The sequence below is a fragment of the Pseudozyma hubeiensis genome (assembly GCF_000403515.1).
Source record: "Pseudozyma hubeiensis SY62 DNA, scaffold: PHS53, whole genome shotgun sequence".
Lineage (NCBI taxonomy): Eukaryota > Fungi > Basidiomycota > Ustilaginomycetes > Ustilaginales > Ustilaginaceae > Pseudozyma > Pseudozyma hubeiensis.
In genome coordinates this window covers 89974-114195 of record NW_012133835.1, presented here as the reverse complement: position 1 = coordinate 114195, position 24222 = coordinate 89974, and the positions used below count along the sequence as shown (strand labels likewise).

The window sequence follows — 24222 nt, the reverse complement described above, 5'->3', positions numbered from 1 at the left end:
AGGTGGTGGTGGTGGTGGACAAGGGTCGTGGGCGATGACGTTGGCGAACAGAAGATGGAGAAGCGGTCTTATAGAAGGGTAGGACTTCGACCCGGGCTGAGTTGCTGCGCTCAGTCTCTGCTGGACAGGGTGGTTGTTGTAGTGGGGCTGAGGAGGGTCCACGGAGGTGGAAATCCGCCAAGGATAAGCTCAGGGTCAAACAATGGGCGTATCGACAGGCACAAAATGAGCTCGTGCAGAGTGGCGCCGACGCTTGACAGGCGGGAAGGGAAGCGGATCGAGATGAGCATGCAAGGAGAGGGTACAGTATAGATGTCACTCTGGTGGATAGCCAAGTCTAGACCCTGATGCGCGCGGATCAGAAGCAGGGAAAGCAGCAGCCAGCCCCGCCGGCTTGGCGCAGTCGAGAGGGCGCAGCAGAGCAACATCCGATTAGGCACACCATCCGAGATACTGTTACGGGCAGCCGGGGCGGGAGACGACAGCTGCAGCCGCGCAGATCCTGCAAGGCGACACGCAGCTGAAGCGGGAGTCGGCTCGGCAGATGTATTGCTGATCAAGGGTCTCACCGCCCTGCGCGGAAAAAATCTCATCGGAACAAAAGCGTTTACAACCAATTGAAAGCAAAAGTGGTCGTGACACCTGGAGAGGATTTTTCCATCGGAACGCCAAATCGTACAGCAGGCTCCGAGAGCTTGGGAATCATGCAACCATCGTCCCACGCCTGTATTTGTCCGTCTCGGTGACGTTTTCCCGCTTCTTCCCGCAAGGCTTTGCGTTACTCCGCCTCGTACAGAAAAGGAACGAGGTTGATTATGGATAGCTCAACCTGGAAAGATAGGTTGAAAAGCTGCCAAATTGGGACGACTGGATTTTGTTCTTCGATGCCTGACACTCTGCTCGCTCGCTGACAAGTCGACTCAGGCTGAATGTAGATTGCGATCTGAGACAGGCGGCAATTGGGTCAGCTCGAATAGATCGCTGCCTTACAGTAGCAGGGAGCTTGTAGGGAAGTGTAAATGAAACAAGGTCGGCTCCAGAGACAAAAGAAGAACGACAAAGCGGCTACAGAAGCGAGGCACACGTACTGAGCCGCAACAAGCGAGACCAACACTTTGGTTCTCGTCCAGTGCGCCACACAAAAAAAAAGAGAAGCGGAAATCCGGCAGTCAGAGACACGCTTGGAACGCGTACATTAGCGTCGCATAAGCGATTCGCCTCGAAAGAGCTTCTTGCAGTCGGATCCGCCCGCCCACAGGTGCTCGGTTGCTGCGCCTGTCTGTCTGACAAACAAGACGAGCTGCAAGGGCCGCCAATCAGCATGAGAATTCTTTTCTTCCATTCGGGTCTTGACCGGCAACAATCGTACCACGCCCGTCGCCCTGGCCTCCTCGAGTGCACAGCCACATTGGGCAGCATCGTCGCCTGTCATCAGGCCCGCAACGGAAACGGCTCTCCCGTACATTAGCCTGATCGGCACGTTTCCATGTCAGCGAGGTCAAGGCACTGGACTGCATGCTTCCATTGTTCCTTTGCAGCTTTCAGATCACTTGACATCTACAGTTTTGCCGCCTTTTCCTTTCAGTGCGCGCTTGGCGTACCCATATATTGGTTCGCATCCAAGCCGAAGCACCATCAGCTCACAAGGTCGCATCATCTTGCGCATCATGATCGACTGTATTGCAGCAACATGCATGCCTAGCTTCGATCGTTCAGAACGTGGGTTGCAACAACAAGCCGATGTGACCGAAGAGCGGGAGTACAGTGTTCATTGTACCGACAAACTCCGCCCGTCACGATAGAGTGGCAATTTGTTGTGTCCGCAAACGTCGAATTTTTCCGTCGACGCTCCTAGTCGGACGTGAAAAAGTCCAGGAGACCGCTGATTGTTGCCACTCCCATTGTTCGTATCGAGACAGCCAGCAACACCAGATTCGTGTCGACCGCACACCGCTTCATAGGTTGCCTCTTCTATCGTGTGCACAGGCGAGAGCCAGAAGTGACTGTCTCCAACATGTTCCGATATGCGGTGCGATCCTAGGCGAGCACTGCGGAAAGAATAGCCGACTGGGAGAAAAGCCTCTTCTCACGCAAAGACGTGGGGAGCGCATCTTTTCGCCAGGCGTACCCTTGTGCCCACCTCGACCTCCTCACACGCTCGCTTGCTCCGTGGTCCACGTTTACCCGTGCAGCTCGCATAAGGGTCAACCTCGAGCCGCTCCACCCGCGCACGATGGCCGAATGGTGCATTTCATCAAGAGACATTCGACGGCTTTGAGCAGGTCAGGACGTGCAGGCATTCACGAGAGGCAAAACACCGAGCCGCAATAGCCGGTCGGTCCACTGATGGAAGGGAGGAGGCAAGGGTGTGCGAGACTTGTATGGGGATTTGGAGTGAGCCTGTTAGACCGACCATGCTTCGCTCTTGAGATTTTGTTTCTGTCCTGGTGCGAATGTTAGAGCAGAATCGGCGACGCTTCTCCACATTTGGGAGAATGTCGACGTCGATCATCGTTTCCGTCCCTACCACGCCAACTACGACCTCCAAAGCCATGGCATAACATGCCACCCAAGGGATCGGCCCGAGGCCGCACGCAGCAACGCGACGCTGAAAAGGAGCCAGAAACACCGTTCCATCCCGCCGCCGATGCCGCCACCTTTCGCGACCTGCTCATCTTCGAGGAGCGCCTCAAGCAGAATGCGGCGCGACTCCAGGCGCGAAAGCGCAAGTACGAGATGCTGCTGTTCGGCTTCGTAAGCTTCATTCTGTGCTTGTCGCACCTGGTGGTCATCTCTCCACGCACGTCAGTGTTTCTGCAGTACAGCCTCGCAGCTGTGCTCATGATCTGCCTCACCACGCTGTTTTTGTTCTTTGCAAGTGGCATGCACGCCGAACGCATCCGCTCGGCCAACAAGTTTGTCCCGCAAGCGAATCGAAGCTTGCGCAACTTCAACATGTACCTCAACACTCGTGCCAATCGCATCGCGTCGACTGGCACCTCGACGTCGTCCATACCACCTGCGCAAAACACCAGGGGCGAGCTCATCTTCAGCAGCAGGGTCAGCCCAGAGTTTCGAGAGGGCTACGAAAAGTATAGAGCCGCCTTCGAACGACGTCGAGCAGAAAAGATTGCAGCAAAAAGGGCGCAGTCGTGGAAGCGTTGGTTCGACTTTGCGTTGGGCAAGTCGAGCGACGCAGCTACCAAGTCTGCATCTTCCGTCACACGCCACTCCGTCGATTCGCGGCCAAGGTCAGCAGCACGCACCTCGAAAGCAAGGAGTGCGCGCACCACGAGGTCTTCCGCTCGTACAGAAGCAGCCAGCGCGACCGCTTCGCCTGCGCACGCCGGTGGACAGCTCGATGATTTGAGCGACGCGCCCAGCGACGGCTTGAGCGAGGTCTTGAGCGACGGTCTCAGCGACGGTGGTCTCAGCGAAGAAGGTGGTTCCATGTCAGGCCATGAGCCATCATAGCATTCACGCCACTCCATCACAGTAGCCAGCGTTAGCTTCACTTGCATCTCATCATACCTCTTCCTTGTACCATCACACTCTGTCCTTTCGCGAGTAGGAAAATTCCGCGGTGTGGCCGTCTGTGCGCGTTTCTGAGCTTAATTGGCGTTTTGAAGGTGGAGGAGCAGCTGCACCGCATTGCAACTCGCCATTCACTCTTTATCCTCTTCCTCCTTCTTGCCTTCCGACCATCTTCCTACAACGTCCGCTTCACCATGGAGACCACCTGGGCCCCACTTGTCCCAACATCAAAGGGCTCAGGGAGGATCAACACCTCTGCAGACACTGCCGCCACCACAACAACAGCATCAGCCTCGAACCATGTCAACGATGTCTCCCTAGATCCCTTCTCAATAGGATCTCTGCCGTCCACCGTCGTCCAGCGCATCCTCAGCTTCGTTCCAGTGGCCTACCTTCCCAGCTGCGCGCTAGCTGCTAGACCTTTGGCTCGCTTTGTAGCCGATGAAAGGCTATGGGCACAAAAACTCGCTCTCCTCCAGTATAAGCAAGTCCCTGGGCGGCACCTTCGCTACAATCCGGATCTCTCAACAGTCCCAGCCACATCACGGGCAAGCAAAGATGAGTCCCGCTCGAATCGCAAAAGCAGTGCCAGCTCGTCCGCAGCCAGACCAGATGCGGGCAAGCTGCCCAAATCCCTCGACGCCGATTCCACCTTGGCCGCCAACGACGACGACTTTGGTGATTTCGAAGCGGCCACCATCACTTCTCCAGATGACGACAACTTTGGCAACTTCGTCTCCACAAAGCCCAGCTCGTCTGGCCACAGCTTCTCTTCCGCTCCCGTCTTTTCATATCGTGCCGAGTCGAAGCTTCCCATGCCGAGCACCGACGCCGACTCAGCATATCAGACCTTCAAGCGCATAGCCACCTTCCTCAAACCTTTCGTTCAAAGCCTCCTCTTCGAGACCTCGCCCACCGCCTCGCTCGTCTTTACAGATCCGGGCCTTTCGTCGCTCTCATCTCAGGCACAGTTGATCTGCAATGTGGCCCGCTTCACAGGGCCGCTCGTCCTCGGTTCCTTTGCCAGGGCCGCTCCGGCAGCGTCCGCACAACGAGACTCTTCCTCGGACGACTTTGACCAAGACCAGTGGCGCCTGCGCATGTCTATCAGCCAAGCGGCTGACTATCTCGAAGGTGTCCTCCTGTCAGCTTTCGAGGGAGCCGATGCGAGACGCGCCGATGCGTTGCGTGCTGGCCAAAGAGGCATGGACGTCGCCAAAGCCGTCGAGCGCGCCGAGAGCGACATGCACGAGCATGCTGCCCTGATATGGAACCTCGCCATATCCACAGCAGCACCCTCAGCCCAGTCGGACTTCCATCTCGCGAATTCGGTGGCAGCCGATGGTGAGACCACCAACTTTCTGGCTCTGCTTGAACGTCCCGGTCATGCCGCCGCCCTCAGCTTTCTCGAGAAACGCGATTCGCTCTTCAAGAGCTCCACGCATCGACCCGAAGCCAACTTTGCTTCCACATCGACCAACACACGTCCTGCACTCGACTTCACCGCCATGGATGCTTTCATGGCAGAAGTGCTCGCCAACCTGCAAACCGACGGCTCGCTGGTTGCGCGCGTCTTTCCCCCAGAGCAGCAGGTCCTGCTCGCATTCGCAAGTCGCGTCACCAACGAGGTCGTGGGAGAGTACATCAACGGCGTCCTCACAAAAGCGAGATCGATCGATCTTCACATTTATCTGCAAGCAGCAGCGGCGACGTTCTCGCAGGCGCTCAAGGTGGCCGACACGGTGGAAAAGGTCGAACCGCGGCATCCGGACTCTGTGACGCCGGCACGCTGCCGCGCTATCGTACTGTCCATGTTCGAGGCGCATCTCGACGAGTACCTTCAGGAAGAGCGAGATTGGGTGCGCAACGTCATGGTGGAGATCTGTAACGACAGTCAAGGCGCAAGCGGATCGGCGGGTAGAGCTGGTGGCGGCGTCAAGCAGGGCAAGACCATGGACACGGCTTTCTTGGCCAGCAGCAATCCAGCACAGGTCAAGCGCAACGTCCTCAGCGGGTTCAAGGATGTGCTGTTGATGCCGGTCACTGTGGTACCGCGTGCAGCAGGGGCAGTGGGAGGCGCTGTTATTCGCACGGCGGGCACGGGCTTGAGCCAGCTCAACCCCCTCAAGTGGCAGCAGAGCTCGGCGACGGGTGCACGCAATGCCAGCGGTTCCAATTCGGCCATCGCCACACCTCAACGGTCCAGCACTCCAGCAGTCGGAGGGGCCGTTCCAGCAGCAAATAATGGATACGTCGATTTCAGCAAAGAGGTACTCGGCGGTCCTGAAGGTCATGTTATCGGTAGTGACGACGAGAGCGACGACGAAGGGCATGGAGCGGTTGGCTCGGCTACCGAGAAATTTGACGACTTTGGCGGCTTCGCTGACACGAGCATTCAGAACGAATGGAACGAAAAGAGCGCCAGCCTCGCCACCAAACCAACTTGGAACGACTCGAGCACCGATACAAGCATGGACGCCGGAGCCTGGGATGCGAGCGTGAAGACGAATGCCAGCACGAACGGTTCCAAACCTGCAGCAGCAGCAGCAATTACAACGACGACGACAAACGAGTCTGCGGTGGCTTCGACAGAACAGCCGAAGACAGCTCCACTCAGTAACGGATTCGAACGACTTCAACTGCTGCTCTCGCTCGACACGGCTCTGTCGCTGATCCAAGTTCATCGCGAATCGCTCAAGAGGATGGAAGCATTCATGGTGTATCCGCCCACCACGCTGCACGGACGACGAGTTAAGGATGAAATGGAAGAAGTGTGCCTCTCCCTATTTCAAGTGCTCGGAGAGCAGCACATCGCACCTGGGTTCGACCAAGCCACGCAGGAGATCAAGCAGTGGAATCCTCTCTCTGACAGCGATGACGACACCAGCGCCGAGAAATCCCAGTCGACTTCAGCACAAGTCTTGCCGCTGGTTCAATTCTTCGAACTGACGCACATCGCCGATACCATCTCGCAGCTGTGTTCGGTGTACTTTTCGCAAACACTCGTGCCTGTTGTACGGTTGGACGTCGACGATTTCCTCAACTCGGTGGTTCGAGCCAAGAAGTCATTTGAGGCGAATCTGGACGAATCGGTTGCATCGGGTCTTTCGGTGTCGGTGGACTTGTTGATGAAGCGGGCCGAGTGGGTGTTGTTCTCGCAACGCGATCCGATGGACTATGCTGGTTCGAGCATTGTCGATCTCGGTTCGGCGACGCTGGCGACCCGATCGACACTCTCGGTGCTCGCGTACCACTGCTCTCTGCTCGTCGGAGCCACGGACCGCGAGATCCTGGATCTGTTCTACACCGAAGTCGCATCTCGCCTGTTCCACATCCTGACGAAACACCTCAAGTCGCTGACGATCAGCCAGGTCGGTGGGTTCCAGTTGATCTCGGATCTCAACCACATCGCCAGCTTCATCGCTGGCCTCAAGATCAAAGACCAAGACCTGTCGAAGCTGTACAACTCGCTCAAAACGCTCGCCAACTACTACATCGTCGACGGCAAGGAGCTCATCTCGCTACTGAAAAAAGATTCGGGCACCAGCGGTGGTGTGGCGAGACAGCAGAGGGAGGACGGATTCGTGTTTGGGCAGGAGGAGCTGTACGAGTTTCTCAAGAGTAGGCAGGATTTCAGGGTGATCGAGAAGCAGGTCGATCACGAGATTTTCGGGTTCAAGTTGAGCGAGGACTGCGTTGTCTGCTGAGTCGAGGCGGGAGAGAGACGGGCATCTCAATGGCGGTAAAGGAGAAAGGAATTTCGCATTCATCGGTGTTTTGTGCAGTTTGTGCATTTTGAACAAAGCTTGCTCGTGAGTGACCTCGCTCGCCTGACCTACTTGCCACCTGCAGCAACATCCACCGCATCCTCAATCACCCCCTCGGGCTTGACGACATTACTCAAGCTCGAGAGCACCGCCTTCAATCCCGCAGTGGTGATATCCACGTCGATACCTACACCCCAGAAGCCCTGCACCTTTTTCTCGCCCACACTCTCTTTGGCCACAGGATCGATGAGCTCGACATAACTCGCCGCCTGGGCCTTGCTTCCACTGGCGCCTGCGGAGCCGACCTGCTTGGCAGAGGCGATCGAGTGTTCGCTGTACTCGCGGATCTCGGCCTTGATGCCGAAGGTCGACTCGATCGCATCGAGGAACGCGGAGAGGGCGCCGTTGCCGGTACCTGTGAGCTCGTGCGTCTTGCCCTGGTAGAGCACTTTGCCAGTGAACCTTCGATGCCTGGGAGTTTGCTCGCCACCGTCGTCGCTGGTGATGCTGCTGCTAAGATCGTCAGAGAGCGAGTAGCCGCGGAGGGTGAACCTAGCCTCGGACTTGCTCGCCGCCCCCACGCCAGCTTGCAGCGAAGCCAGACTGGACAAGTGATACGTCTGCGTGAAAATCCTGGTGATGTCCTCCGTTGTCATCTCCTTGCCCGTGCGATCGGCCACCTCCTGGACGACCTGGTAGAAGGCCACCTGCATTCTCCTCGGCAGATCGAGACCCAAACTCTGCGCCACGAGGTACGCAACACCGCCCTTGCCCGACTGCGAGTTGACGCGGATGACGGCTTCGTACGTGCATCCGAGGTCGATCGGGTCGATGGGAAGGTAGGGGATCTCCCACGTGTTGTCGCCTTCGGCGATGCGTTTCGCCTGCGCTGCGAAGCCCTTCTTGATGGCGTCCTGGTGCGAGCCGGAGAAGGCGGTGAAGACGAGATCGCCGGCGTAAGGGTGACGTGGGTGGACGGGGATGTCGTTGCATCCGCTGACGACGTCGACGACAGACTGAATGTCGGAAAGATCCAGCTCGCCTGGCTGGATGCCCTGCGAAAACAGGTTAAGCGCCAGGGTGACGATATCCACATTACCCGTACGCTCGCCGTTTCCAAACAGACAGCCTTCGACCCGGTCACCGCCGGCGAGCATGCCGAGCTCGGTGGCGGCTACCGCACATCCACGATCGTTGTGCGGGTGGAGCGAGACGATGACCGAGCTGCGGTCGGTGATGTTGGTGCAAAAGTACTCGATCTGATCCGCATAGTGGTTGGGAGGACCCACCTCGACGGTTGCGGGGAGGTTGAAGATGATGGGGTTGGCGTGAGATGCTTTGCCCCAAGCGGTGCGTACTGCCTCGCAGATCTCGACGGCGAAATCCATCTCGGTCTGGGTGAAGGTCTCGGGCGAGTACTCGTACTTGAAGTTGGTGCCTCCGTTCTCGGGTTTGGAGTATTCGTCGACGAGCTCGCGGACGATCTTTGTGTGCCTGACGGCGAGGTCGATGGTCTGTTCGCGAGAGTTGTTGAAGACGACGTTGCGGAAGAGGGGCGAGGAGGCGTTGTACATGTGGAGGATGACGTTCTTGGCGCCCTTGATGGACTCGAACGTGCGTCGGATGAGCTCTTCGCGAGCAGGGGTGAGGACTTGGATGTATACGTCGTCGGGGATCATGTTGTTCTCGATGATGTGACGCACGAAGCCAAAGTCGGTGTCGGAAGCCGAGGGGAAGGCGACTTCGATCTCCTTGAAACCGACTTGGACGAGCTTCTGGTAGAACTTGAGCTTCTGTTCACCGGACATGGGGTTGATGAGAGCCTGGTTGCCATCTCGAAGATCGACCGAGGTCCAGATGGGAGACTTGTGCTGGGTCTTTGTGGGCCATGTTCGATTGGGGAGGTCGATAGGCTTGTAGGGTTTGTACTTGTCGCCTGGGATCATGGGCGCCATGGTGAAGGAGAAAATGTGGCAGCGATGCCGAGTGCCAGGACGGTGGTGTAGAAAGATGCTGAGTCGAGAGTCGAGTGGTGCTTGGCTTGGTGTAGCGATGGGCGCGGAGCGAAGCGAAAGATCGTTGATGAAGGCAAGAAGAAAGGCAAGAAGAAGTGCCTGACAAACGTCATGAAGTGTCCGCTTGAAACAAGACCAATCGAGCCGGTTCGCTGCGGTCCCCTGCGGTAGAAACGCACTCTCAGCATTGGCTCGCCTGTCATGTGAACAAGCAACGAAAACAATTTTTCGTTAAATTAAAAACCGGTTCACCTGGTCCGTGACTCGATGCTGCAATTCTGCAATCCTTCGAGAAGAAAGAGCGTTAATTTGTCACTGCGATGCAACGTAGAAAAGATTGGCGCGGAAGATTCGAGCTGTACAGTTCTGAAGGTCTAACACGGCGCTCTTTTATTCGTTCAGGGTCCAATGGAAGAAGCGACCGCCAAAACCTTCCTTCCTTCTTGGCTTGGCTCTCAACCATGTCACTCGACATCAACGATGGTAGGCGCAACATCTGCACAGATCAGCTCGGCTGAGGGCATCAACTCGCTGCGGAATGCATCTCTCGCCTCCACCCATACACCACGACCTTGTCTACACTCAACGCTCAATGCAGAAGCTCGTGGCCGAAACGCTTCATCCTCGCAACCGCCGAAGTCCGGCGACAAAGCTAGCCTCCAAGTGCCATCGGATTGGCCGGACAATGTAGTCTACATCACGCAGAACCTGGTCGCTCCCTCAGTGCCCGACTCGATAGCTCAGCAATACGTTCTGCCACCTTGTTTCTCCTCGAACAGCGAAAGCATTGCAGGCTCGAGCACGCCCGCTTCCGTCCCACAAGCAACGCACAACGACGGACGTCCCGACACACTCTATACAACATCGATACAGCAGGAAATCTCACTTGCCATACGTCCCATCGATGAGCTCACTCCTTGGTGTGCAGATTCTTATCACTCCACCAGCCGCAACTTGACGTGTCATCCTGCTGCGGGATCGCACGGTCTCTTTGCCGCACAAGAGATTTCACCGGATACGTTCATCAGACCCTACCTCGGCGTACTTCACACAAAGACGGATGCAGATTTCCATTCGACCTACGACTTGAGCCTTTGTCACGACCCAAGGCTTTCTACCCCACCGTCGGATAGCTCCGAAGATGTGACCAAGCAGATTCAGGCTCTGTCTCTAGAGGAAAAGCGAGGAGACGAGCATGACGCAACCGCCCTCTACCTCGACAGCCGCTATTGGGGCAACGAATCACGTTTCGTCAACGACTACCGTGGTATCGCCCTCAAACCCAACGTCGAGTTCCGATCTTTCAGCCAACTGCAAGACGGTGTCGAGCGATTTCAGATGGGTCTGTTTACCACCAGATTGGTTCGAAAGGGCCAAGAACTGCTCATCAACTACGGCAAGAGCTTTTGGGTTCACCATGACCAACTCCAGGCTGAAAAGGCGACCAAGGAAGTGTCCGCTTCAGTACCAGTCAAACAACCTGCAGCCAAGGCCAAATCTCTCGATCCCATTCAGGCCATGTTGCAACGAAGTCGACTGCGTGTCTCCAAGACTGCTCCCTCCAATCCACGACCACCTCATCAACCCAACACACGCTCATAGATTTGCACTCCCAGACTCAACTTGTACCACTAGCATTAATCTGTATTTACAACCTCACCAACACCCCCTTCAACGACGCTGCTTGCGACTCTTATCACCCTTGCCCGTGTACGATACATTCTCGCTGTTCTTCGCCTTCTTACCCGCAACCTCGCTCAACGGCACGTACGCGTACGGACTCTTTCCGTTGCGAATCACATCACCGCCACCGCGCTTCGCCCGGAACTCTTTACCGATCGTCTCCTTGACGCGCTTCTTTCGGTCCGACGGTGCGGCCGCCTGTTTGCCGCTCTGCACCTGTCGCGCTCGATCCTGCGCCTCTTCCACCGCCATCTGCTCCAGCTCCATCTCGCGTTCGGCTTCGCGCGTTCGCTTGTTGTTCTTGTTGAACTTGACCGCTCCGCCGCGTACCTGGGCCATGCCGTCGACGCCGCGCGCTTGGTTGATGTACGCTGTGCCCGCGCCGTCCACGTCGACGGGCGCAGAGTCGGCTCCACTGGTCGCAAACGAGACTCGCTTCGAATTGGCGGCGGATGGCTTGCCAGAGGGGGCGTCGTCGTCGTCGATGAGCATGCGTCCGGTCTCCTCGTCCAGCGCAAACTTGCTCGCCTCTTGTCCAGGTTGTCGCTTCTTGTTGCGGCCGTTGGCGCCGTTCTTGGCGTTCGGGTTGGTCAAAGAGATGCGCGCTGTGGCGCTGCGATCCAGCAGATCCATGGGCACGTCGTCGTCATCGTCCATCTCGATGTAGGCCTCGTCTTGCTGCTTGGCGCGACGACGGTTGCCTCGGCCGCCTTTCTCCTCACCATCGCCGCCATTCTTGCGGTTGCGGTTGCGAGCCAGAGCAGCTGCTGTGCCTCCCTTGCGTCCGTCGGCGGCGGCGGCGCCATCGTCGTCGTCGTCACCGTCCTCGTCCGAGTCCGAGATGTCCGACTCGGATCCGTACACCACCTCCTCGAACGCATCGTTGCCGCCCTTGGTCTTGAGAATGCGAGGCGCAAGTCCTGGCTCGTCATCGTCCTCCGGAACGCCAGCCTCGCGCTCGGCAGCAGCATCGGCCCTCTTGCGCTTGGCTCGCTCCTTACGCTTGCGGATGTTGTTGATCAGCTTGCGGTTGTCCTCGTCCGTGAGTTGGTAGATGCGCTCGAATCCGAAGCGACGCAGCAGACGCTCAAAGATGTGACGAACCTTGACCTTGAAATGCTGCTTGTGCTCGGTAGACCATCCGAGCAGCGCAGGGATGAGCTTGGGCAGGTGCGCGTCGATCAGCGCCGTGTTGAAATCGACGATCGCCACCTTGACAAAGCCGATGGCCGACTTGACAATCTCGCGGTTGGCCGATTGGAGATACACCTCGATGGTGCTGAGCAGCTCGTCGAGCACTTCGCGTTCCAGCGTCTCCTTGAACTCGTACACCAGCCTCGAGAGGGCGGTGATGGTGGCGCTGATCATGTGCGGCGTAGTGCCGGCGAGACCGGCAGCGACCATGGTGAGGTACTCGCCAATCGAAGCCGAAACGACTCCGGCGTCGGCCATCTCGCTATCGTCTTCGTCTTCGCCATCAGCGGCGGCGGCGGCAGCAGCAGCAGCGTGGCCGTCGACGAGTTGACGGTTGATGACGCCGCCCTGCTCCATCTTGTTGCCCATCTGGACGAGCAGCTCGTACGCGTTCTGTCGCGTCAGCGCGTTGACCTCCTTGGTGGCGAGCACGGCTTCGGGGATGATGCTGGGCAAGTGGTGAAGCTCGTCCGAGGGGATGTTGGGCACGAGCGTGGCAAGAAGCAGGACGCGGTCGCGCTTGGCGCCGAGGGCAACGCTGGCCGTCGAGTCGCGCAGCTTCTCGAGCAATTCACCGACACGATTGGCGGCCTTGCCGTCGCCAGACACGAGCAAAATCTGCTTGCCAGCGTCACCTTCCAGCAAGCGACTGAGGATACGGTAGCTCTTCTTCTGCACGGTCGAATCGTGCGAGCGCAGCACGTTGTCCTGGCAGATGAGCGCAAACAAGTCGGAGGCCGAGCCCTGGGCACTCTTGTCGAGGTGGGGGATGAGCGCAGAGAGCAGGTCGAGCATGGTGTAGGGCACAGGCGGAGGTGCGTTGAGGCTCTCCTTCTGGTTGCGCTTCTGCTTGGTGGAGAGGGTGGGCAGCGCCTGCTCGAGCGTCGTCTTGACTTTGACGTAGGTGTTTTGCACATCCTGTGGCGACATGACGCGCAGGTACGCGGCGATCGTGTCGTACACAAAGCCACGGCCTTCTCCTGGCGATTGCGAAAAGACGTTGAAGAGCACGGCGAGTAGGTTGGGGGCGATGGCCGAGAGGTGGGCGATGTTGGCCTTGCCGTCAGCCTGGTCGAGGCCGAAGGCGTGCTTGAGCGAGTCGGAAGGTGCGCCGGACGAGACGAGCGCCTCGTTGCGGTAGACGAGAGCCTGGAGACCGCGGCAGATCGAGGGACGCAGGTTGGATTGCGTATACAGCACATTGGTGAGCAGCTCGGCGAATTGTCGGGTGAAGGCGGAGATGAGGTCGCGAGGCATGGCGCAATACGCGGGGAACAGCGCCCAGATCTGCTCGGTGAGCGCCTCGTACATCTTTGCCTCGACGGGACGTCCATCGGTTTCCGCCTCTTGTCGTTTGTAGAAGATCTTTTCCGAGAGCGCGACGAGATCGCCGGTAAAGTGGCTGAGCTCGGTGTTGTTGATCTTGGTACGGATGAGCGGCAGGAGCCAAGCTCGGCCGGGGCCGTCGGCCTCGCCAAAGAGGTTGAGCGGCAGCGCTTCGAGGAGCAGACGCGGGCCGCAGACCTCGACGGCGGTGGCGATGACCGTGTCAGCGTACTCGCGATGCTCAAAAGTAGGCTCCTGGCGCAGCTGTGCAATGGTCTGCACGATGTGCATGGTGAGCGAAGCGGCGGCGGGGTGAGGAGGCTGCGTCTTGGGCACGGTGTGGTATCGCAAGCGTGCGATGAGCGAGGCGAGCACAGAGAGGATCTCGGCGCGCGAGTGCATGTATTGGAGCGAGTCCTTACCGAGCGCGTCTTCGATCGACTGGATCATGTCGAGGAGGGGAGCGTTGGCGGCCTTCTTCTTGGCAAAGGACGCCTTGAGCGCATCGGCGACGGCAGCGTCGGGCACGCAGTAGCGCAGGAGCGCGATCAGAGTGTCTCGACCCGCGGAGCGCACAGCAGGGGCGGTGCGCGAAGCATCCGACTTGGCCGACAGGGAGAGTGCAAAGACGTCGTTCCACACCTGCGGAGCGAGACGCCAAGCAGGCGCGCCTTGTTCGAAACGAGAGTAGGCCGACATGGCGTGCTCGAGCGCGCGAAGGTAGGCAGGCAGCAGCTGAACGTCGGCGCTGGATGGCACAAAGGCAGGCGAACGAAGCGACTCCAGCAGGCTGGCGAGCGTCTTTTCTCCGATGCTGCTGGGAGTCGAGGTGACGTGCGACTGGATCAGGAGAGCATCCGCTTGCGCGACGCCGGACGAGATGCTGGGTCGGCAAGTCTTGAGGAAAGCCTCAAAGACGTCGAAAGCGGCTACAGTTAAGAAGGGATTCTGAATGCCTGGTAAGCGGAGCAACGCAGCGACGAGGTCGTCGACCTGGGCGATGGGGAGGATGTTGATGGTCTGCTTGGCAAAGCCGCACACCCAGATGCCGACGGAAGCGGTGTCGCCCTGGTTCTGTCGGAGCGCGGCGGCGGCCTGCGCCTGCTTGGCAGTGCCGGACTTCTTGTCGTATTTGGGGTGAAGCGGGTCATCCTTCTTCTTCTTGTGCTTGTCCTTGAAGGCGGTCGAGGCAGAGACAGAGCCAGCATCGGCGACATGGGTCAAGGTGGAGATGACCCAGTCAAAGGTGATCTTGAGGTAAGGGTGATACGGCTTGACGGATGCGGCTGCTGTGGTGGGAAGGATGGTGGTAACGAGGAGCTGTGCACGTCTTCGAACTTTGGGGCGGGAATCGGCGCAGAGGTTGAGGGCAGCTGCCCAGCATGAGCGCAACGGACCGTCCTTTTCGAGCATGGATACGTCTGCCTCGAAGGCAGTGTAGATGGCCTGAAGGATGGCGAGCGCCGATTTGAGCGCCGAAGCGTAGTTTTCTGCGGCCGAGGTGTCGTTGACGTTGAAGGTGGACGGGTGCGGCGAGCTGAGCAGCTTGCCGACGGCGGGTACGATAGTGCTCAGCTTTGCACGGGTAATACCTGAGGATACGTTGGGCGCGACGATGGACAAGAGGTAGAGAACGTTGTTGAGGAGCGAGGGAGGCGACGAGGGCGATCTGGCGAGTTCGAGCATCGACTCTAGAGCGAGAAAGTACTCTGCTGGTGCACGCTGTACGAAAGCATGCTGAGATGTGGCTGCGCCCGATGTGGATGTCGAGCCTTTGTTCGCATCTTGCTCGCTGAGCGTTGCTTCTACGGCGACGAGAAGCTGAGCAGGGCCCTTTTGATTCTCGAGTTTCGAGTTGGTGTGGTGGCGGATCTTGGAGAGCGCGCTGTGCAGGCTGTCGAGGCTAGCGGCGGCGGCACCTGCCGAAGCATCCATATCGAGGGAGGCCATTTTGAGTCAGCAAGTGATGCCGTGACCTGCGGTGATGGTATCGATGGCGCGGACGGTGACCGATTAGAGGGTGTCAGGCGCAGGAAAAAGGGACCGCTCTGGTGGAGCAGACTGTGCTCGACAAGCACGGGCTGTGTTGATCCTTATCGCCTTCAGGGCCAATAGCACTCTCTTCAACAGTGTCGGGTGGTCCGTTACAGTTCGGAGAGGTGTGCAGAGGATGAGAGAGGAGAGAAATAGGAGGAGGAGGTCGCCAGAATAGAAGGAAAGCTGAATAGCTGAGCAGACGGTGCTTTGCTGCTGCACTTTTTTTTTCAGCTCCCCGCCAGTCTTCTACGGTGGAAAGCATAAATTTGGCAAGCGTGGGTGGAGCTTCTTCGAGCATTTCTTCGCAAAAAAATTCCGAGCCGGACCCTTGAGTTGTGAGCTGACAGCCGCTTATGTAAGAGCTTAGCTCGAGAAGTTCAAAAGATAGCCGCTGTCGAGTTGGGAGCGGATCGACGTCAACGTGCTTCGTCCAGCTCGTTACCGTGCACAGCGCTTCATTCTTCGACATCGGTTCATCTCGCGCATCTTCGCCTTTCCTTCCTACTTCACCGTCGATGCGATCCAGGTCTCTCTCGCTAGCCCTTCATACTCCCATCTTCCATCGCTGTCTCATCACTCGTAGCTCGAAGCTAGCTGCACAACCTTGCATCCATCCCCAACGTCTTTGCGCTCATCCCACCTTTTCGGTCTTACGATCGAGTTCTCGCAACATGGCTCCCACCACCTCTGCCAGCGCCGCTCACGCTGCCAATTCCAACTCGTCCGCCTTCAAGAGCACAGAGCTTCCTCACTTGTCCGGTGTCGAGGCCGCTAAGCGTGCAGCTGCCTACGCTGCCGTCGACAACCACGTCAAGCCACAGCACGAGATCATCGGTATCGGCTCCGGTTCCACCGTCCCTTACGTCGTCGAGCGCATCGCACAGCAGGGTGCCGACGTCAATGCGAAGCGTTGGTTCGTGCCCACCGGTTTCCAGTCGCGCGAGCTCATCATCAACGCAGGCCTCCGTCTCGGCGATGTCGACAGCTTCCCCAGCATCGACGTCACCATCGACGGCGCCGACGAGGTCGACAACGCTCTCAACTGCATCAAGGGTGGCGGAGCTTGCCACCTCCGCGAAAAGGTGCTCGCAGAAGCCGCCAACGAATTCGTCGTCGTGGCTGACTACCGCAAGAACGGCTCTCAGCTCGGCACCAAATGGTTGCAAGGTGTCCCTATCGAGGTCGCTCCCTTCGCCTATGCCAAGGTGTTGCAAAACTTGAACAAGATGGGTGCGCAAAAGCCCGTGTTGCGAATGGGCAAGGCCAAAGCCGGTCCCGTCGTCACCGACAATGGCAACTTTTGCATCGACGCCCCTTTCCCTGAAGCACAGATGAAAGATCCCTCCGACTTGCTCATGCGCATCAAGCTGCTCACAGGTGTCCTAGAGGTCGGTCTCTTTTGCAACATTTGCAGGTCCGCCTACTTTGGCAACGAGGACGGCACTATCACTATCAAGACCGCCGACGGCAAGGTGCAAGAGGGAGTGAACTTTGATGTCACCAAGCCTCCCGCGACGGCATGAGCTGCACAATTTCGAGTCTAAATCCCCATTGTATGCCAATAGTGTTTGTTCCGCCCACCAATTTCATCATCATGATAGCCAGCGATGATAGCCAGCGAGGCACCAATGCCATCCGGACCTCCGCCTGTCGAAACATGACCATTCTCGGAGAATTTTCGATGGCGACCACGGCGCGGCTTTGATCCTCGTAAAGTGGTGCTCGAAGCTTTCCACGTCCGTCGTCAACGTCGCCGCCACCAGCGACGTGTCAGTCGTCGCATTATCCATCTCGGGGCGTCCTTCCGAAGCACACAGTCCATGATTGGCGCGGGAACGTGCGAGTCTAACCATCCCTGCACCGTGCGATTGCAATCAAGCCACATCAGGACAGCTGAACATGTGACCATTGCACACTGCCAATCAGATCGTCGCACAATGCTCCAACCAAAATCATGATGTGGCCCAGCAATGCACATATGCAGGATCTCGCACGGCAACAATAGCGTCGACGCACGTCGCTAGTGCTAGTAGATGGTTGGACCCCCAAAGGTATCTCCGAAGGCTCGTGCCCCTCTTATGCTGTCCGACAGTGCGTTCGCTTGTTTCGAAATCTTGAGCTCGGTCGAGGGCTTGGACCTCCGGCTTCTCGGATGGTGCACTTGCGATGCATACGTGCACATGGTCCCGGCCATCTCGGGAGATCGCAGCTATCTTTGTGATGGATTCGTTCTGCATCTCTGGAATTCTTGTTTTCAGAACCGATTCGGCTACGCCTACTTTGGATCGAAGTTAGTTCCAAGGCTCACCGCCCGACTACTATCTGCTCTGACTCTCTGCGAGAAGAGTGAAGCATTGAAGCTCGGGTCTTTCACGAGTCGGCTTTCGATCTCCTTCGAGCCATCTCAAAAGCAGCATAAACGCTTTGTTGAACATAGGCGAGGCCTCGTCAACAGCCTTCGCCCCTTCGTCCCGTTCCTGTCCTTCTCCGCACCATTTCGCTTCGTCTTTTTGGCTTCGACACCTCTTGGACACAATGGAGTTCAACTCTACCGCCAGCCTCGACATGCCGAGTGCTGCATTGAGCCTGGTGCATCCCATCAGCCCTCGTAGCATGCAATTCCTGCATCGCGGTCAGACCGAAGCGCAGGTCATCGACATCCTTTTCAAGGTCATCTACGTACCCGAGACGACTGGACATCGCGTGTGGCTGCTCATCAGTCAGTTCGAGTGCCTCTTGGCTATTGGCATCAGTTTCATCCTGCTCATCAGGAAGAAAGCGTTCGGCAACCTTTGGCTCTTGAACAGGAGGGACTCGCCTTTTGGCTCGTTCTACGTGACCAACGCAGTTTTCTGTTTGGTGCTCGGCGTGGCGGGGTATCTGTTCGCGTGGGTTGTGACGGCCATCGTGATCGCTACATTTTCGTTTGTCAAGATCCCCTCGTATGCGTGGTGGTGGACCATTCCACTGCCGTTTGCACCTCTCATTCTTGGTGCCGAGCTGGGACTGCACGGCTTCATCTTGGGTTGCAGCCCTAGATCGCCGTTGTCTCCGTTTAGCGCTGCGCACCGCAACAAGTGGAATTATCTTCCGGTGATCAAGAATGCCTTGATCGCTAACGCGGCGCTCTTTGTAACACCGGTCGTCTTTGTTGTCACCACATGCGTCCTCTCTGGCTTTGCCGGTCATGCCTATTTTCACGCCAAACATCTGGCTAGAGAAATCCTCCCTGCCGACATTGTCAGCGCCATCGTGGCAGCGAGTCATCATCGTCTCGACGACCCAGCTTTTAGAGCAACCCAGGCCTCGGATCAACTCATCTGGGCCTCGCGTCGAGTAGCAGCCGCTTACTTTGAATCGCATCGATACGTCTGCATCAATCTGATCGTATCCACCATCGCCGCGTTCGGCATCTGGGTGCCTTGCTGCATCTACGGCCTCCCCAACAGCTCCAGTCTGGTCAACTACGCATGCTCCCGCTGTCCGACTCGACCTCCTTCTTCGTACGGCTACTTCCGCAAATCCTGGTGGTTGGTCACCAAGGGTCGGCCCACCGAAGAGACCAACAACAGCACCAACGATCTCACCTTGAACATTTGGAAGATGACGCTGTTCGCTCAGGGCTACATCTGGCTGATCGCCGTTGCCGCTCCTGGATTCGGTATGGTGCCGATCTACATCGTCGCCAATTCCTTTCCCAAGCAGGTCAAGCGTGGAAACATCAGCTCAACGCTTCGTGACTCGATCATCATCGTCAGCTGCATCATCTTCATGACGTGCGTGTTTTACATCTTCTTTTGCAGGATCATCTCTATAGAGCCCCTCTTCCGGTCGGCTATCGGCGTCAATCTGATTCGCAGTCAGGTTCCGATCGAGATCAAGCGTGTCGAGCGCGAGACATACCGCGATGGGGGCAGGAAAAATGGCAATGCTCCACCGTGCATGATCGTCGTTGAGGACGTCGATTTGGAGGCGGAGGATGAAGGGGATGGGACGAAGAGGAAATCGTATCGTAGTTCTCTTGGGAGCTCTGCGTTGCGAGTGGAGATCGATAAGACTCGGAGGTGTGTTCGAGCAAAAACGGTTCTCCAACGGTAGATTGTTTCGAACGTGGTCGAAGCTTGGGATTCAATCTCAAGGAGGAGGACGGGTTGCTGTGACGGACCTCCTGATGGCACTGGGAACCGAATCCGTCTTTTACAACACTCTTTCCGCCGCTCCAATCTTATCCGTATGTTTCCCATGTGTAACAGTTTCACTCTCTTGCTCGTAATCACAATCTTTGCCTAACGCTCGATCGGCGTCCCTTGAACACGATGTAAAGTAAGCCACCACGCTTCGTCAGCACGTGTGTCGACTAACAAGGCCAGATCTCCACAAAACAATCCAGCACATCTTCCACAAACCTCGCCGGCACCTCCAACGCAGCAAAGTGACCTCCCTCTTCGTGCCTCCTGTACCACTTGAGATTGACGCTGGCCTGAACAAAGCTTTTCGGGGCCTGGATGATTTCCTCCGGGAAACTGGAGAATCCGGTCGGTTGGTGGATGTAGTTGTTTGGATCGCTGGCGATCTCCGATGGTCCGCGGGGATCGCGGTTTCGGTAGGGGTAGAAGGAGCCTGCGATGGTGTCGGTGAGCTCGTACAGCGTGAGGTTGGTGAGGATCACCGAGTGGGTCGGGGGTTGGTCTGTCCAGGCGTACATCTTTTCGGCGATCCAGGCGAGGGTGGAGAGGGGTGATCGGGAGAGCACGAGGCCGAGGGTGGATGGTTTGGTCGCGTGCATCGCGGCGTAGGCACTTCCCGTGGATGCGAACTCGATACCGCGGAGAAGGGATTCTCGTTCCTCGCTCGAGAGTGGTGGCGGGATCGATCCGAGCGAGAGCTTCGAGAAAGACTTCCACCCGATCTCGGTAGCCGCTTCTGCTGCTTGACCGATCAACCACCCCATCCCGCAGAACGACCTCGACTTCTTGCCAGAAGTGTACTCCTCGAACATCCCCAAAGCGCGTTTTGAGTATCGCAGTTTCGACACCGAGTGAGGCAGTCTCAAAACCCACTTTGGCGTCAACTCCCTTCCCAACACCGGTAGAACCAGATTCGGACCTTGACTAGGGCAAAAGTTCAAATGTACCGCCCTGACGTTCTGCGGAAACTGGATCGCCATACTCCTCAGTACGGCGGCACCCCAATCTCCCGCCTGCACCGCGTAGTTCCTGTATCCCAGCGTCAACATCAACTTGTGCATCATCCTCGCCACGTCCTTCACCAACAGATCGCCATCCGGACCCGAATGGCTGCCCACGACCCTGCCGCTCCTCGAATCCCTCGCCAACCCGTTCGCACCGCCCGAAAAGATGTACCCAGGATGCGACGGTACCACGACATCAAAGTGCACCGGCGTCAGGTTGCCCGGATGCGCCAGCGGCTTGATGACATCCAGAAACTCGTGGAACGATCCCGGCCATCCGTGCAGCAGCAGGAGCGGGATCACCTTGGTGTTGAACCCGACGGTTGGCGGGTTGGCACGCTCGTGGATGAAATGAAAATCGACGTCCTCGATGAGCACTTTGTAGTGGTCGAAGGAGGAGATGCGGGCTTGTTCGGCGAGCCAGGTGTCGTGGTCGGGTCCGGAGCGGGTCGGGTATCGGATGGAGATGGATTCGTCGAGTTCGGTGGCAGGTGTGGAAGGGTGCGAGTGGAGGAAGGGGACCCAGGCGTCTCGGAGAGCGACGAAGCGGTCGTGGGTCAGTCCGAGGTGAGGGTGGTCGCCTTCGAAGGTGGCTTTGGATGGAAGGGGACGCTGACAGTCCTGCTCGATTCGGTCTATGAGGTCTTGAATACGTTCGTGGGGGATGGTAGGATCGAACCCTCGAATGACGAAGGACTGAGTGCTGGATCCGACGAGCTTGTCGTAGCGTGGATCTCGCGACGGCAACTTTTCGCTGGTCGATTCGACGCTGACACCGTTGGCTTGAGACCGGTGGGGTCGTAGTCCATGCTCACCGCCTCGATACACGGAATTGACGGATGGTTTCTCGCCGAAGAGGTCCCAGAACTCGTGTCCTTCCAAAGCGCGCTCGAGGTAGCGAGGCAGATTCTGACCCGGTGACTCGGCGATGGGACGGGGCAACGTATCGACCTTGTTCTCATTCATCAGCTCTCTGACCCATCGCTGAGCCGTCTCTGGACTGTCGTCCGGGTGTTCCGGCAGCGCCGGTCGAAGGAAGCGGAAAAGCTGCCACCAATCATACACCTTTGTATCCGACACGATCCAACGACGGCCCCAGCCTGCACGGTTGCTATTGTGGAGCAGCAGAATGGCTCTTGCGACATCTTGACCGTGGACAAAGTGAACGCTGCCCTTCATGGAAAGCAGCTCCTTGGACGCTCCTACGCGTGAAGCAAAGTTCCTGGGTTGTCGCTGGTCACCATACAGACCGGCGAGGTTCAGCACAGCTGCTGCGCCTGCCTGCTTCGATGCGGAGAGGGAGGTGATATCGAGCAGACGTTGTTCAGCCGCAGCTCTGGCATTGGTGGTGTCGAAGGGAGACGAGGAGGAGCTCCTTCCTGGACCCCAGATGCCTGTGCTTCCGAGCTGAACCCATCGGGTGGGACCGTGCAAGTCTTGGTATTCGTTGACGAGGTCATCTACCTGCTGGAGATTCTTGATGGGAAAGATGATGACGACGGTGGATGCTCGAGGAAGTGGCTCGAGGGACTCCCTGGTGACGGGATCGGTGAGCTCGAACTGGATTTTGTGGTCGTCGTGGGGCTGCTTCTCGTCCGGTGGAGAGCGCGATGTGTAGGCGTAGGTGAGGCGTGTGTGTTTGAGAAGAGGTATCAGGAAGGACCCGGTCCACCCGGAGCCCAGCAGTAGCACGTCGACCGAGTCTTGCGTGCCCATCATGTTGCCCTTTATGAGAAGTTTCTATGAGATGGAAGTCAGAATGGTTGGATGGAGGAAGATGTCAAGGCAACGATTGCGGGGAAAGCGTGTGAAACGCGGAAACAGATGACGCACCGACGAGGAAAAAGTGCGGAATACTGTAGTCCTCCACTTTGTAACAAAGGAGTAGAATGTTACACCTTCTTTCAGAACACATCACCTTATTTCATCTCACGTTAGACCCTTAGACCGTACCACGCTGCTCCTGCTCCAAGGTTCGAGCTGACGAGTGACGGACAGAAAACAGATTGTCGTGCGGACAGGATGGACGAGCGAATGCGGAAACCAGCAAATCAGAAGGCAGACCGGGCTTCAGCTGCGCGGGTCGGCTTTGCTGTGCGCAGAGAGACCTTGGACACATGCCAGGCAAGCCAGGATCACAGTCAGGATGCCCATGTGCTTCTCCATGTGCTTCCAGGGGTGTGGGCGATGCGTGGGTGTGAACCGAGGATTCGGTCCAGACCTGTCTCATTGGCTTGCTCCAATTCCGCATGCAATCGTGATTCTCGCCTGATTTTGTCGCCTCCTTTTTTGGAAACAAAAGAAAACAAGCCGTTGTCTCGTTTGCCTGTCTGTCTGTGTTGAGACACAAGCTTGGCTCGTCAAGGTGACGAATCCTGAAAGCATCTCGGTCAAGTTTGGCAAAGTAGTTCCAATGACGATGACGACGGTCAGGGCTTTCGACAATCGGCGGTGAGGTCACTGCGTCTGCTACCGAAAGCGGGCAATTGTTGTTTGGTGACGTGAAGCAGATAGTGTGCCGATCCCTCAGTAGCAGGGCGTAACAATGGGGAATCTCGATTCGCTCAGTGCAGTGCAGAGAGCTCGATGTGCTCATTGTGACCCGCCTCGGATGCAGGCAAGTGCAGGGTGACGATCATGCAAAACGCCCTGATTGATGACGGATCGACGTGCGGCGTGAGAAAAAGGTTTTGCTTGCCGAATCCGTTTCGCGGCCTAGGCGACGCGGCTGAGAGGTGTGCTGGGATGATGGGATCTGCAATGCGCTCTTCCCGCTTGCGATCCCGCTCGTGATCCCGAAGGCCGGGGCGCGCACACGATTCTCGCCCCGTCGTCACCTGCCGCAAACACCGAAAGAGAAAAGGGGCTTTCCTGGCTAATTCAGGCAAGTTTTGATTTTGGAAATTAAAAATGGCGAGATGCGGGTTGGCTGCTTGCTGCTGCGTTGCTTCCTTAGCTGCCGCTGCCCTGATTCAGCCCCGTCTCGCGAAACTGCGCTTCCACCAAAAAAGACAGCTGTACAACTGCACAACTGAAAGTGTTGGTCTTTTTTTATCCACACTCAATCCTGAACGGCCGACAGCAAAATACACATCGGAGCATGATCCGCTTGCGTAGCTCACTCTGTTCTCACCAAGCAATCCTCCGACTACGACACCATCTCGTGTCGCGATAGCCATCTCTCACAACTCCGCATCGCATCTAGGTCTCATCGCGCCCAATTCAAGCTCCTTCGAGTCTAGATCGCTCGGAATCCGACCCGCACACGCACACGCATCCGCAATTGTGCACTTTTCGATCCACACTTTGAGACAGTCTCCAACGTATATACCACTGCTGCTCCTCCAACCAGTGGCAACTCTCTCCCTCTCGATCACTTTCACTACCGCATCCCCTCCGGTCATCGTATGTCGACACCACGTCCCGAGCATGCACACATGATTCAGCCTCAGCCAAGCCATCGCGCATTCGAGCC

At 57.4% G+C, this 24222-nt stretch overlaps 8 protein-coding genes across 8 annotated transcripts; 5 read left to right on the top strand and 3 right to left on the bottom strand.

Annotated features, from left to right (window-relative positions):
* Nucleotides 1-54: 54 nt before the first annotated feature.
* Nucleotides 55-7241, top strand: PHSY_005783 (hypothetical protein; the record flags this gene model as incomplete). Its single annotated transcript, XM_012336391.1, has 4 exons — nt 55-78; nt 1856-2029; nt 2461-3251; nt 3572-7241. The coding sequence occupies 4 exons, from the start codon at nt 55-57 to the stop codon at nt 7239-7241; spliced, it is 4659 nt and encodes a 1552-aa protein (XP_012191781.1).
* Nucleotides 7242-7369: 128 nt separating this feature from the next.
* Nucleotides 7370-9247, bottom strand: PHSY_005782 (2-isopropylmalate synthase; the record flags this gene model as incomplete). The annotated part of the gene is made up of 1 exon (XM_012336390.1): nt 7370-9247. One exon carries the CDS (start codon nt 9245-9247, stop codon nt 7370-7372), a length of 1878 nt encoding a protein of 625 aa, XP_012191780.1.
* A 549-nt stretch (nt 9248-9796) lies between these two features.
* PHSY_005781 (hypothetical protein) lies at nt 9797-10918 on the top strand (the record flags this gene model as incomplete). The annotated part of the gene is made up of 1 exon (XM_012336389.1): nt 9797-10918. The coding sequence occupies one exon, from the start codon at nt 9797-9799 to the stop codon at nt 10916-10918; it is 1122 nt and encodes a 373-aa protein (XP_012191779.1).
* A 69-nt stretch (nt 10919-10987) lies between these two features.
* PHSY_005780 (ribosomal RNA-processing protein) lies at nt 10988-15205 on the bottom strand (the record flags this gene model as incomplete). The annotated part of the gene is made up of 1 exon (XM_012336388.1): nt 10988-15205. One exon carries the CDS (start codon nt 15203-15205, stop codon nt 10988-10990), a length of 4218 nt encoding a protein of 1405 aa, XP_012191778.1.
* A 48-nt stretch (nt 15206-15253) lies between these two features.
* PHSY_005779 (ATP-dependent RNA helicase DBP7) lies at nt 15254-15634 on the top strand (the record flags this gene model as incomplete). The annotated part of the gene is made up of 1 exon (XM_012336387.1): nt 15254-15634. One exon carries the CDS (start codon nt 15254-15256, stop codon nt 15632-15634), a length of 381 nt encoding a protein of 126 aa, XP_012191777.1.
* Nucleotides 15635-16227: 593 nt separating this feature from the next.
* PHSY_005778 (potential ribose-5-phosphate ketol-isomerase) lies at nt 16228-17079 on the top strand (the record flags this gene model as incomplete). Its single annotated transcript, XM_012336386.1, has 1 exon — nt 16228-17079. The coding sequence occupies one exon, from the start codon at nt 16228-16230 to the stop codon at nt 17077-17079; it is 852 nt and encodes a 283-aa protein (XP_012191776.1).
* Nucleotides 17080-18091: 1012 nt separating this feature from the next.
* Nucleotides 18092-19654, top strand: PHSY_005777 (fructose 1,6-bisphosphate aldolase; the record flags this gene model as incomplete). Its single annotated transcript, XM_012336385.1, has 1 exon — nt 18092-19654. One exon carries the CDS (start codon nt 18092-18094, stop codon nt 19652-19654), a length of 1563 nt encoding a protein of 520 aa, XP_012191775.1.
* Nucleotides 19655-19913: 259 nt separating this feature from the next.
* On the bottom strand, nt 19914-22466 carry PHSY_005776 (epoxide hydrolase; the record flags this gene model as incomplete). Its single annotated transcript, XM_012336384.1, has 1 exon — nt 19914-22466. One exon carries the CDS (start codon nt 22464-22466, stop codon nt 19914-19916), a length of 2553 nt encoding a protein of 850 aa, XP_012191774.1.
* Between the last annotated feature and the right edge of the window lie 1756 nt (nt 22467-24222).